The sequence below is a fragment of the Miscanthus floridulus genome, chromosome 13 (genome assembly GCF_019320115.1).
Source record: "Miscanthus floridulus cultivar M001 chromosome 13, ASM1932011v1, whole genome shotgun sequence".
NCBI classification, from domain to species: domain Eukaryota; kingdom Viridiplantae; phylum Streptophyta; class Magnoliopsida; order Poales; family Poaceae; genus Miscanthus; species Miscanthus floridulus.
Window position 1 is genome coordinate 30,622,169 of NC_089592.1, and position 13,368 is coordinate 30,635,536.

The 13,368-nt window shown below is 49.4% G+C and overlaps 1 protein-coding gene across 1 annotated transcript; it reads left to right on the plus strand.

The window, feature by feature from the left end:
- Positions 1-4,341: 4,341 nt before the first annotated feature.
- Positions 4,342-9,417, plus strand: LOC136500698 (glucan endo-1,3-beta-glucosidase 6-like). Its single transcript, XM_066496108.1, has 2 exons — positions 4,342-5,754; positions 7,984-9,417. The coding sequence occupies exons 1-2, from the start codon at positions 5,396-5,398 to the stop codon at positions 9,095-9,097; spliced, it is 1,473 nt and encodes a 490-aa protein (XP_066352205.1). The 5' UTR covers positions 4,342-5,395; the 3' UTR covers positions 9,098-9,417.
- Positions 9,418-13,368: the final 3,951 nt, after the last annotated feature.

Here is a 13,368-nt window from a genome sequence, read left to right on the forward strand (position 1 = left end):
TAGACAGGAAGGCTCCGATGACGTCGGCGTCCGCGACATTAGGCAACTCATTGCATTGCTTGGAGAAGCGTCGGATGTACTCACGAAGAGTATCTCTGGACTTCTATTGGCAATTTTTCATATCCCAGGGGTTCCCAGGCCACGTGTAGGTGCCCTGGAAGTTTTCCACAAAGATCTTCTTCAAGTCCACCCAACTTTGAATCTAGTTAGGCGGAAGGTGCTCTAGCCATGTTCACGCCGAATTGGCCAAGAACAAGGGGAGGTTGTGGATAATGAAGTAATCACTATCCACGCCGCTAGCTTGATAAGCAAGTCTGTAGTTCTCAAGCCACAAGCTGGGGTTTGTCTCCCCGGAGTACCTCAGGACGTTGGTCGGCAGTCGATACTGCGGCGGAAAAGCCACGTTGAGGGTGTGCCAATCGAAAGCCTAGGCCCCAGTAGGTCGGGGCTCAGGCTCTGGTCTTCACCGCTATTGTAGCATCCGCCGCGATGAGGATGGTAGCCGTGGCCAACCTCCTCTCTCTTGTCACCTCGTCCACGCCTATGGGAGTCTAGGGTGTTGCGTGCGTCACCGTTGGGGCCAAGACGCTCATGCACCGGGACCATGGCAAGTCCCCCATCGTCACGTGGCGCCTAGTGGATGGATATGTCCTAGCCATGTCATCCTGAAGACACGCGCTGACTGGCATCGAGCTTGCATCGCCGAGACAATGACCATTCTGCCTGTTGCACCACTGCGCGCTCAAGTGACATGCGGATTTCGCGGTGGGCCTGACGGTCTTTGGGTGTCGTGGGCTTTGGGAGCCTTCAAAGTAGGGCCGCTGTAGCAGCTATGTTCTAGCTTGCCCGGGCGAAGTGCGGGAGGCCTCTGTCGTCCTCAATGATCCTTCAGTTTGCGTCATGGGCGATGGCGCATGCACGGCCACCATCCCCATGATGCTCGATCTTGTGTTCGAGCTCCGCGTGCTCCTACTCCAGCTAGAGTCATGCATCCTCGAGCTCCTGATGCCGCGCCCTTACCTATTCCACCTGCATACGGGGAAGGGCCCCCGCATCTTCTTTGACTTCATTGTCAAAGTCATTCGATGGGGTAGCCCCTCCCTCGTGGATGCTTTTGACGCATCCCTCGAGGGTGCCTGCCATAAAACATTCTCACGAGGGGTGGTGGCTCCCCCTACTAGAGTTAGAGTCGGAGATCAACTCTGAATCTCCCGCGAGAAGGTCGTGGAAAGATTTCACGACGTAATCGGTCATTGCCACGAATCCGTCATCCATGGGAGGCAGGTACATGCGCTGTACCGCGAGGTGACCAACGGTCCTCGCGGCATTGCGTAGACCGAACGGGAACGCTGTCGGGGCATCCTGGGTGAGATATTCCAGGGAGAGCGGCTCCCCTCCGGCAAGCTACGTCATGACATTGGCGAAGAAGAAGGTGAGGCAGCGCACATCCTCCCGGGATGGTCGGGGTCCTAGGAAGGCATCGAGCTGGCGCTCCAGCCTCCCGTAGTCGAAGCTGAGGAGCTGGTCGCTCCTGGGGACATGGGCCTCTGGTGCGCGCAGCTGCATCTTCTCGAGGGCTTCGACGGTTGCGTCGAGGCCGGTGGAGCGAAGAAGTTGGACGGGGGTAGGAGCCCGCGCCAGCTATCCCTCTGCGGTGACAATGAAGTCCAGGCTCCCGAAGCGCACGCGCGTGCCCGGGGCCCAGCTGATGTCGTGGCTAGCCATCCGTGGCATGTTATGGACGACGAGACGCGCAAAAAAAGCCCCTACCTGGCGCGTCAACTATCGGTGTTTCGGATCACCGGCTAGTAAATTTTGTGATTTGCGCGTCTGGCTCGGATGGCTATGCTCGGAGGTCACAAGGATTTATACTGGTTTGGGCGAAACGTTCCTATGTCTAGTTTGCTGTTGCTTGTGTTACCGGCACTTGGTTTGTAGTAGGGGTTACAAACAGGCAAGAGAGGGAGAAGGTCCAAAGTCTCTGATGAAAAGAGTGAGTCTGGTTGAGCTCTCTCTCTCTACCCCCCTTTTCCTACCCCCATGGGGCGCCCTGCTTCCCCTTTTATAGATGAAGGGGAAGACGCAGGTCACATTAGAGAGAAAGAAAGAGAGAGAGAGAGAGAGGAGAGGAAGGCTTCCGGGATTGCGACGTCTTCTATCTCCTTTACAGGGTCCCGCCGGCCCTGTAGATGATGACGGGGATGGCTCCACGTTGCAGTCCTGTTCATCACTGGCGTCGTACGCGGGCGTCGTCGGCTGGTCGTGGCGCTCCATTCTGTCCCAGCGGACGGTATGCCTAGCTGAAGCCTCCGCTGGAGGCCATACGGGAAGTAGGCAGCATAGCGCCGGCACGCCCGATGCTGTTGGCGACGTGCGTCCTCAGACGTGGCCCATCGTGGCCGCGGGTCACGTCAAGACGTGCCTGCTCCTCTTCTGGTGTCAGAAGTTTGACCCTGAACTCGTACTTTTAGACCAATAGTGGTTGGAGCCGGTATGGACCTCCGTTGGGCGAGGCGGAGCCCGCGCTCTCGGGATCAGGCGAGGCGGAGTCCACGCCCTTGGGGTTGGACGTGACGGAACTCTCGCCCGAGGGGTCAGGTGAGACGGAGTCCGCGCCCTTGGGGTCGGGTGACCCGGATCCCGCGTCCTTGAGGTCGGGCGAAACGGAGCCCGTGCCCTCGGGGCCGAGCGAGACCAAGATACGCTCTTGACCATCCGAGGGAGTTAGCGTTCACGGCCATTAGTTTCCTTCTTCCAGGTATCCCTGATACCCGACACCAGTGTTTAGCAAATTTTAGACCCAATTGACCCATTTATCTGAAAAAACTTTATGTTTAAGGACCTCCAGTATAACCTGATGTTCTAATTTGTCGAACGTCTTTTCAAAATCAAGTTTCAGAATAACTACCTCTTTTTTGGAGTGGTGGCACAGGCTAGGCAATCCTGAATGGTTCTCCCGTTGATGAAGCCATACTAGTTAGTATGAACTAGCTGTAATATTATAGTCTGTAATCTTGCTGAAAGGATCTTGGTGATGCACATTAATGAGTAGTTTAAAAGTGAAATGGGTCTGTAGTCATTAACAGTTTCTGGATTCTCCTTCTTTGGGATCAGAGCAATGACAGATGAGTGGATGCTCCTTAAGTCAATGTTCTGACTGCAAAAGTCTCTGAACATTCTGGTGAAGTCATCCTTGACAATGTTCCAACATTTTTTTTATGAACAACCATCAGGCCTAGGGGCATTATTATTGGATAGGGTCTTAATGACCATTTCAATTTCTTCTTGACTGAACTCTGCATCAAGACTTTCTAAGTCATGTGCTGTCAACAGATCATTAAGATTGTAATTCATACCTGAGAATTCACTGACCCCTATTCTTTGTTTAAAGGCAGTCCACAGTAGATTGGCCTTTTGCTCATGATCTATTATGGGATTCCCCTCAGTATCTGATAAAGTAACAATGAAATTTCTTTTGTGGACAATTGTAGCCATAGTATGGAAGAAATGAGTATTTGGTCTGTAGATTTTATCTTTTATTAGCGTGTTTGATGAGAATTAACATAGATACATTTAGAGCCTTTAATGGGTAAGTAAGATTTTTTTTGCCCTCACTCAAATTCTTCAAGATGCCCTAATAGACAAATTTCCAGCATGCATGTATGCTATCATCATATCACACCCAGCGATGTCAGCAGCCCCCGACCGATCTGGAAAAGCATGTCTATTGTAAATACGTTTTTGCTAGTTTCAACACGTTCATGGGACACTTTTCCAGTTAAGACATGTATTGGCCACTCCATTGCTGCTCCCCTGGCCCGCCACCTTGATCCCTGATACTCCTCTCCACGGCAAGAATTTAATAGGATATGGTTTTAGTTTTAGTAATTTTGTAAAGCTTGACAGCCGGGCAGAGATACTTGAGCCCCCTGCCACTCCAGAATCTGATCTCTTCCCTCTCTCGATGTTCCTCCTGCCAGCTTGACGCGTACCGTTCGTACGTAACAATTCAAGTAGAGGTAGTCGTAATGGCTGTTTTATCCCTTGAACATTCTATATGTATGCTCTCTGCCTCTGCATCTCCGAGAATGTACGTGCTTATGTTTAGGAACGAAGGAACTTTACAAGATTACAGGAAGAAATGGTCCATTTACTAGTTTCTTCAGATTTTATCTAATTTCCTGCTTTTATTGATTGGATCCCAGGTTTTCAATTTACAGAAGCACAAGAAAAGTAGCACGAATGGTGTGCAAAAACCTTTCAAAAACAAAAGAGATGACAGTCGTAGCTAAAAAAGGCAAAAGTGGTTGATCATTAGCTCCGCTCCCCTTCACAACTCTTCCTGCTATCTTAATTATAGTCGCATTGTTAGTTTGAATGAACTTTGGAGGATACGAGAAAAAAAAAAGTAAGGAAGAAGATCCACGGAAACGAATCCAGCCAATCCTTTATTCTCGCCGTCCATTTGTTCCTGATTTTTCTGCGAATTAAGGAAATAGTAGTAGCTTCCAAAATATTCATACGCACAGCAACAAAGTTTAGGAACATGATGATAAAGAATGAAAGATGACGCGATAAGTCTGCTGCTACCTTCCCCTTTCCTTTTCACTTCCACAATGCCTTGTCGATCGTCTTTCCGGTCCCAGGATGAGATCTCAATCTCCTTGCCAACACCGTTGTTGATGCACCTTTGGTCTGGTTCTGGTCATGGTGACCACAGCCACACCCTTTTCCGGTTTTCTCCTGCACCTGGCACGGCCAGCGTGATTCCCCTGTTCTCCTCCCGGTTTTGCTCGCCCCCTTCCTCTTCCGTACGCCGTTGCTTGCTCCAGCGATCTTCTTCCCTCTGCCTTCCATACCCTACTATCGTAGCGACGGCATCAAACACCCTGTTCTCTCGCGCTGTTCTTCCCAGATTTGTTTAGTCCTCTGGTTCCTCTTTTCTGGGGTTCTTGCTTGAAACGCAGACCTAGCCGGCGACCTATTAATCCCTCCTTTCTCCCCTGTCTCTTTCATGCTCGTGCTCTTGGAACACTACCTCACCCTTGCCGCCTTGTTTTCTTTCTCCTCCTACAAAAGCAGTTTCTTTTTCGGGGTCCGGCTGCTTCCAGGAGTTCTTCTCGCCTGCGAAGCTTGCTCTGTTCTTTCACCTGCCTGCTTGCCCTTACTAACCGCTTCTAGATTGATTCTTGACCCAGAACATCGTCTAGTTCAAACTTGCACGTAGTCTCTTCTTGATCCCACAATTCACAAAAACCTTGGCGATCACACACTTGCCGATCCACCGCCCGCCCCGATCGGCCGGCCAGTTCACGGTCACCACGAACCCAGACCGTACAAGTCCAGAACAATCTCCATCCGCCGTGATTCACCGAGCGCTCACCCGCCGCCGTCCATGGCGCGAGCCGGGCGCTCCCAGCCCGTGTCCCTGCGCGTGGAGGCGCTCGTGGTCGCAGTGGTGCTGTGCTTGGCGGCGCGACGGTCGTGCGCGATCGGCGTGAACTGGGGCACGCAGCTGAGCCACCAGCTGCCGGCGAGCACGGTGGTGCGGCTGCTCCAGGACAACGGCTTCGACAGGGTCAAGCTGTTCGACGCCGAGGACACCATCCTCGGCGCGCTCAAGGGATCCGGCATCCAGGTCATGGTCGGCATCCCCAACGACCTGCTCGCCGACCTCGCCGCCGGCGGCAAGGCCGCCGACAACTGGGTCGCCAAGAACGTCTCCGGACACGTCCGCGACGGCGTCGACGTAAGGTCTGTCACCCACCACTGCTGCTGCTTCTCGGTGCATAATTCTCCCTTACTATTATTACCTCTGCTTCAGAAACGCATCCTATCAATTTCCAAAACTTCGGTCCTAAGACTGTCTCCAACATGTGACCTATATGGACACCCAAAATAAATAGCAGGAGACTCAAAATTAGCCTTCAATAGAGATACAAGAGACCTATTTTGGGTTGTCTGAGAGGCGCAACCCAAATATGAGTATCCTCTCTCCTGAAAACCCATTTGCAGAAAGGATTCTCTCTTGAGTCCTGTTGTTGGAGAGGATGTTGAATGGGTATTGAACTATTTGACTATAGCGCTACACAAACATTGAATGAGTCTTGTATTTTGGGTGTTGTTGTTGGAGATAGTCGGAGCAATGCACGAATGGGCATTTAGCCTAGTAAGTTGTCACTACTGAAAACAACATTTTTTTACCTCCGTTACAAAATGGTTTTTTCTTCATATTTTAATAACACACAGAGCTAAACAAAACAATGGTCAAATGTTCTGTTTTGCACATCATGATTATGTCAAGGAAAAAAAGAATGAAAATACTAGATTGTTGTTTCTTTTTTTTTTTTGAGTTGTTTGTAGTAGGTATTAAAAGCAAAGCGAGGCTAGGTTCCCTTCTCTTTAGGGGAAGCCCACAGGTGTAAGCAATCTGAAATTCTGTCTCAACCATCTCCCAATCAAAGGCGGTTATGGATGGACGGCTTTTTCAGCCTTTTTGGACAGTGCTCCTTCACACCCAGCATAGCTTTGAGAGTACCAGAAAATCTATGGGTGTTGGAGCTGCCACTTGCTGTGTGTGTGTGTGTGGCTTCCCATTGGTGACATCTTGATTGGGACATGTATGCCATTGGCACTGATTTTTAGTACTGGCCACGTTTAGTTGCCCCAAATTCCAGAATTTGGCACTATGCAAAAAGAAGATTCTCCGTCACATCAAACTTGTGGTACATGCATGGAGTACTAAATGTTGACGAAATCAAAAACTAATTGCATAGTTTGGTTGTACTTTGCGAGATGAACGTTTTGAACCTAATTAGTCAACGATTGGATAATTATTACCAAATACAAACAAAACGCTACAGTGTTGCTACAGTGTCACTGATTTCAGCCGGCGCCGAATCGGCAGCGAACTAAACGGGGCCCTAGTAGTAGAAAGGGAAAAAAGCCCAATCACTCACTCTTGAGATCATGAGAGGGTCTGACACGTTTAGCATCAGGCTCTCGGTCTTTTCTAGACCATGCTTACTGATCATATCACCGGTCCGTCCATCCAGAAAGATCATGTACCTGTCACTTCTCCATGGATCAAGCGCTGTGGGATGAATGAATATATTCCATCTCCAACCTTCTTCCGTATCTATCGGGTACTTGCTATGGAATCTTTTTGGAATGTAGTAGGAATTTTTGTTCTTGATTTTTTTTTTTTGCGAAGAATTTTTATTCTTCATTCATTTAGAATTTAACTCTATTGTGACTATTTTGTTAAAGTGGGCACTGGATTCTTAGTCGTGTAACAAGAAATTGAGAATTCTAAGGTGATTGTCTGATGATTTGAGTAGAAAGGTGTGGAGACCCCCATATGTGAATTTATTGGCTTCACCAAACGAAAACGTGGTGCTAATCAAGGTTGCAATCACACTAGATCCTTTAATTTTAGGATTTCCCATGTTATTGTTGTGCAATTCAAATAACCCATGGATTACGATATCCTGTGGGGGACCAAAACTTAAAAATGCGAAGAAGATCGCATAAACACGGGCCACAAGATTTGGTGAAGCAAATTCCTGCCTGCGCCAAGATTTTCAGTGTATCATGTACTCCTACAATCATGCTTCCCTGTATGATACGTATATCTAACCGTATTGCAGTGGTCCTCTACTCCTCTCACATCGGTCCTGTTCGGCTTACCCCAAATTCGGCTTGTTCGGCTTGTTTTTTTAGCCGGAACAGTGTTTTTCTCTCACAACAATTCAGCCAGAACAGTGTTTTTCAGCCAGTTTCAGCCAAGTTTCAGACCAGCGAACGGGGCCATCATTGATCTGCCTCTATGACCTTTTTTTTCCCGTCAAGCGACAATTCTTTTGCTCTGAGAAAATTAGCATCGAATAAGAGAAATTTGATCCTTTTCAAATTTAATTACCTGACTGTGTTTTACCTCTATCTGTTTCCCTGACGGACGGACATGGATGTGGACATGGACAGGTACGTGGCGGTGGGCAACGAGCCGTTCCTGGAGACGTTCAACGGGACGTACCTGAACACGACGTTCCCGGCGATGCAGAACATCCAGGCGGCGCTGGTGAAGGCTGGCCTTGCCGACAAGGTGAAGGTGACGGTGCCGCTGAACGCGGACGTGTACCAGTCGCCGACGGGGAAGCCGTCGGACGGCGACTTCCGCGCGGACATCCACGGCCTGATGCTCACCATCGTGCAGTTCCTGGCGTCCACGGGCGCGCCCTTCGTGGCCAACGTGTACCCGTTCATCAGCCTGTACGCGGACCCCAACTTCCCGCTCGACTACGCCTTCTTCCAGGGCTCCTCGTCGCCCGTCGTCGACGGCGGCGTCACGTACCAGAACACCTTCGACGCCAACCACGACACGCTCGTGGCCGCGCTGCGCCGGAACGGCTTCGGGAACGTCTCCGTCGTCGTCGGCGAGGTGGGCTGGCCCACCGACGGCGACGCCAACGCCAACCTCGACTACGCGCGCCGCTTCAACCAGGGCTTCCTCACACACATCGCCTCCGGCCAGGGCACGCCGCTGCGCCCGGGCCCCGTCGACGCCTACGTCTTCAGCCTCATCGACGAGGACCGCAAGAGCATCCAGCCGGGCAACTTCGAGCGCCACTGGGGCATCTTCTACTACGACGGCACGCCCAAGTACCCGCTCAGCCTCGCCGGCGGCAACGGCTCCACGCTCAAGCCGGCCAGGGGCATCAAGTACCTGGAGAAGAAGTGGTGCGTGCTCAAGCCGTCCGCCAACCTCGCCGACCAGAAGGTGGGCGACAGCGTCAGCTACGCGTGCGGCCTCGCCGACTGCACCAGCCTCGGCTACAAGACCTCCTGCGCTGGCCTCGACGCCAAGGGCAACGTCTCCTACGCCTACAACATCTACTACCAGACCATGGACCAGGACGACCGCGCCTGCGACTTCAACGGCCTCGCCACCACCACCTCCGTCGACCCGTCCACCGGCACATGCCGCTTCATCGTCGAGATTGACGTCGGCGCCGCCGCGCCAAGCTCTGCCATGGGCGTCGCGGCCGGGTGGGCGGCTGCCGTGCTCGCCGCCTTCGTGCTGTCCGTATTGTTGTGAAACTGAATGAAGCTTTAATTGACAAGTACTAGTACTCCTACCTATTAGTTGTTCATCTTACTATTAGTTGTTCATCTTAGACCCGTTCGCTTATCTTATGAGCCGTACTATTTCAACGAACGAACAGTTTTTTTCTCTCGCAATAAATTAGCGAACATTACTTTCAGCCATGACTTTTCATCAAAGCGAACAGGGCCTTAATCACCGGTGTTTCTTTTGGTTTTGGATAGATCTTTGTTTGATGTCAAAATGTATGTGTTATTGTTAACTGTTTTTTAATAAGACGCATTACACTAACATAACAACCTTGTCAATTAATATTGTGCCCACCCGGATTGAGTCTTCGACGAAAAAGTGCTCATATTTTCAGTTAATTATTCTTTCGGTGATACCAGATATATGGTTATTGATAATGGGGTGCATGTGTTGATTTAAGTCAGTTTCAAGGTCTACTGACTCATTATCTATCTCAGTCATTCGTGGGAGTAGGGGGGGTGCACTACTTTAAATCTTCATGGTCGCCGGGTCGGCTAGCCTATCACCGCTGGTTTTTACTCTCTTTGGTGATAATCAGCGGTGATAATCGAGGTTATGGCCGCTAGTTTGCAAGGGCGTAGCTGATATCAACCACCCGATATTTAAAATTAATTTATAAAAACAAAAGAACCATCAATGTCGGAGAGGTCGTGCCAGTGCCAAGGTCTTGGGCTTCCACTGCCAAGTAGAGGCTGCATTGGGGCCCACCACCACCGAGATTTTGGGCGCTGAGGGGCCCCGTACACCAAGGATTGCCACCGCTACACCGAGATTCGTGGGCCACGATGGGGATGCACCAAGGGTCGAGGCCACGATGGTGGTCGTCGCCGCCCCGAGATCCACAGACCACCGCCTCCGTCACGCCAAGGGTAGCATCAGGGGTCGTACCGTCACCGTGCCACCTCCACGCTAGGGACGCGCTAGGGTTGGCACCTCCGTGTCAAAGGACACATCGGGGACCGCAGTGCCGCCATGCTGCCTCCGCACCAGGAACACAACAAGGGTCGGGGCTACTACGCCGAGTCTAAGCTAGGGAGAGAGGGAGGGAGCGAGGTAGCTAATGGAGGAAGATGGGCATACAAGAGGGAGGGAGGGAGATAAGGAGAGGGAGGGATGGAGCTAGGAGATAAGTAATAGAGGAAGGAGAGAGAGAGGCAAATGGGTCCTGCGATCTGTGTGCTCTACTTGAGCACTAGTCGCTGGTGATACGCGGCGCAGGGGCCTCACCTATTAGCCACATCGAAGAAGCACACACACACACACAAGGCGAGAGGTGCTAGTCCATGGCACTCAATAGTATCCATGAAGAGGCACTTCACACTGTTGATTCTATTACGAACTAGCAGAGAAAATATTGTTGGTGAAAACTAATTCTATAGCAGTGGTGGGTGCATCCAAAGTAATGAGTGTACGTCAATAGATATACGTAAGCATTGGGTTTGTACTGTATTTAAAAAGCAATGTGATTTGGGTAAAAAACCATCATGAGAAAGCCGAGTGATCCATCAACAAATTTTAGGACCATTGTGCTATGGCACAGTTCTTGTAGTTTAGTCATTATTGCGCTACAACCTACGTAAGGGCATGCACGACGCGAGTCTAGAGCCGTGTCCGTGACATTAGTTTTGCAACAAAAAAAAGTGAACAGTAATCAATGAGTTGAGAGGATGATGTCGGCATCTCGCGAGGCGACAGAGACGGCTCATGCTCCTAGGTGAAGTCACCGAACCAAGCCAGTTGTACAAGGCCGTCTTCTCGGGGCGTAGCATGGGGATCAATTTGTGATACGAGCACTAACTTGGGCACAATCTCTAGCACGGGAACCATGTATTCCGGTGTGCACCAGAGTGCATGCACAGGTGTTGCCTCAATCTAGGTGTGGGGTTTTCAAAACCGTTCATCGAAGATGTCTGGTGCCATATGGAGTGTGCACCAGTACATATTCTACTAGAAAGGTTGCTTTTGTGCGGCTTGGGGCATTGTGTTCATCGGAATCGTATGGTGCTTTACGAAAGCAAACACTGGATGGTGAATAGTGTCTACTGATAGTTTATTCGGCCGTTGGAACTAGCCGTTGGATTAGTCCGGTGGGTGCACTCTAGTGACCACTGGAGCTATCAGGTGCCCTCATTAAGGCTGAGTGCCGTTGGATTAGTCCGGTGGGTGCACTCTAGTGACCACTGGAGCTATCAGGTGCCCTCATTAAGGCTGAGTGGAAAGGACAACAACTAGTTGGTTGGTTGGCTCTATATATACTTGGGTGATTAGCCATTTTACCTTGGCACCTTTGGCTGATACTTGAGCATACATAGAGCTTGTGCAACACCTCCAGCTTACTTGCAAACCTTGAGATCACGTTCGTGCGAGATGTAAAGTGATCTCGATAAAATCTGCTTATAAACTTGCAGTGACGAGGGATGTAATGGTGGGACAAGATGCCTCTACTTAAGGGAGTGTTAGTGAAAATAAGGCTGAATTTGATTGGGCACAAAATATGATAGCTTCAAGCCCTAAATAAAAATAAGATGTTTTCATGGCAGCTAGCCTATAACAGTCTATCAGTAAGAAAAACTTGGCAAGGCGAGGTGTCGTGGTAGACACTAGATGTGTAGTATGTCTAAGATTTGACGAGGACTATGGACATACTTTCTTCAAATGCGAGAATGTTAAGAAGTGTTGGCGATTACTAGACATGAAAGATATAAGATCTGAACTGGGATCTTGCCAATTGAGAAAGGAGGTAGTTGCTAAAATATGATAACTTCAAAAGACCAAACAAATGAAGGTTATTGTGCTACTTTAGAGACGGTGGTCAACAAGAAATAAAGTAAATGATGAGGAAGAATATAATGTGCAAGTGAAATCCAAACTTCAGTCTCCTATTTCCTAGGGGAGCTTGAGAAGCTACACAATAATAGGAAGGAGGTTCAAAGCATTGCTAAGTGTAGTTGGAGACCACCAGCGGAGGAGTATTACAAATAACATGTTTGCTTCATGGTTTCAGACAGGGCTTATCGGGCAGCCAAAAGTGTTTTCTTTCATAACAAATCAGCATCAGCTGGGCTTATCAGCTCAGAAATCAACCAGCGAACAAGCTAAAAATCAATATTGATGGTGCTTTTAATACAAAAACAACAACCGGTGGACGAAAGTTAATTTGTTGTGTAGGACATAAAAGGTGAAATGTCAAGGTCTGGTGATGGCAATATTTGTCATATGACAGTCTGCTATACAAGCTGAGTATGTAAGAGACTGTACAGCTCCGTATGCAACACGTCATTCTAGAGACGGAGGCATTAGTGCTTGCAAGTGCCTTGAAAACAACAGTTGGCGGCTTAGTGATCCAGGTTTGAGACTATATGCAATCTGAGTTCTCTTTATGTATTGTCTCAGTCTGTAATACAACTTAATTGTAATAAAGTAGCCGACTACTTAGCTAAATATGATGCTAATGTATTGCTCAAGACTCCAATATGTTCATGAGCCAAGTCCCTATGTTTTGTAATGAACTAGACTCTCTTATCCACTATTAATTTTTTTTTTGTAACTTATCTACTAGTAACTGGTAAATATTTTGGGACCGAGGGAGTAATGTCTAATATGATTATTATATGAAGTTAATTATAAAAAAAAAGAAAAAAAACACACTGAGGGCAACTCCGGACAAGCAAAGCGTCGTGGCGTGCGTGCACCTCAAGCCCAAAAAAAACGCACGTGCCGATCCTGATCGGGCTGGTTACTAGTCAGTGGCAGCGGGATTCGTCACGAGTCTGGATCAGATCTTGAGTACTACTCCTTCTACTACCGGTCTGTTTGTTTGACTGTGGCTTATCGTAAATGATTATAAATTTTTAGCCAGAACAGTATTTTTTTCTCATATAAATCAATCAATAGTACTTCTTTACGAACCAACAACGATATAAACTAGCCAACCGAACAGACTGTACCTCACCAGCACATCCGGGTCCCCAACCCGCCCGATCAGAGCCGTTAAGAACGAACCCGGGTGGGCCGGGCCGGGATCAGCCAGCGCGAGGGGGCACGTCGCCTGCTACCTGCCGCTGCTGCTGTATAAAATATTTAGTACCCGCCCGATCAGAGCCGTTAAGAACGAACCCGGGTGGGCCGGGCCGAGATCCGTCACGTGGTTTCTTTTCTTTTCTTTTCTTTCTTTCCTCATCCCTCGTCTCCCCTCGTCGCGCGTCCAATAAAAAGGGGTGGGGGGGATTTTTTTT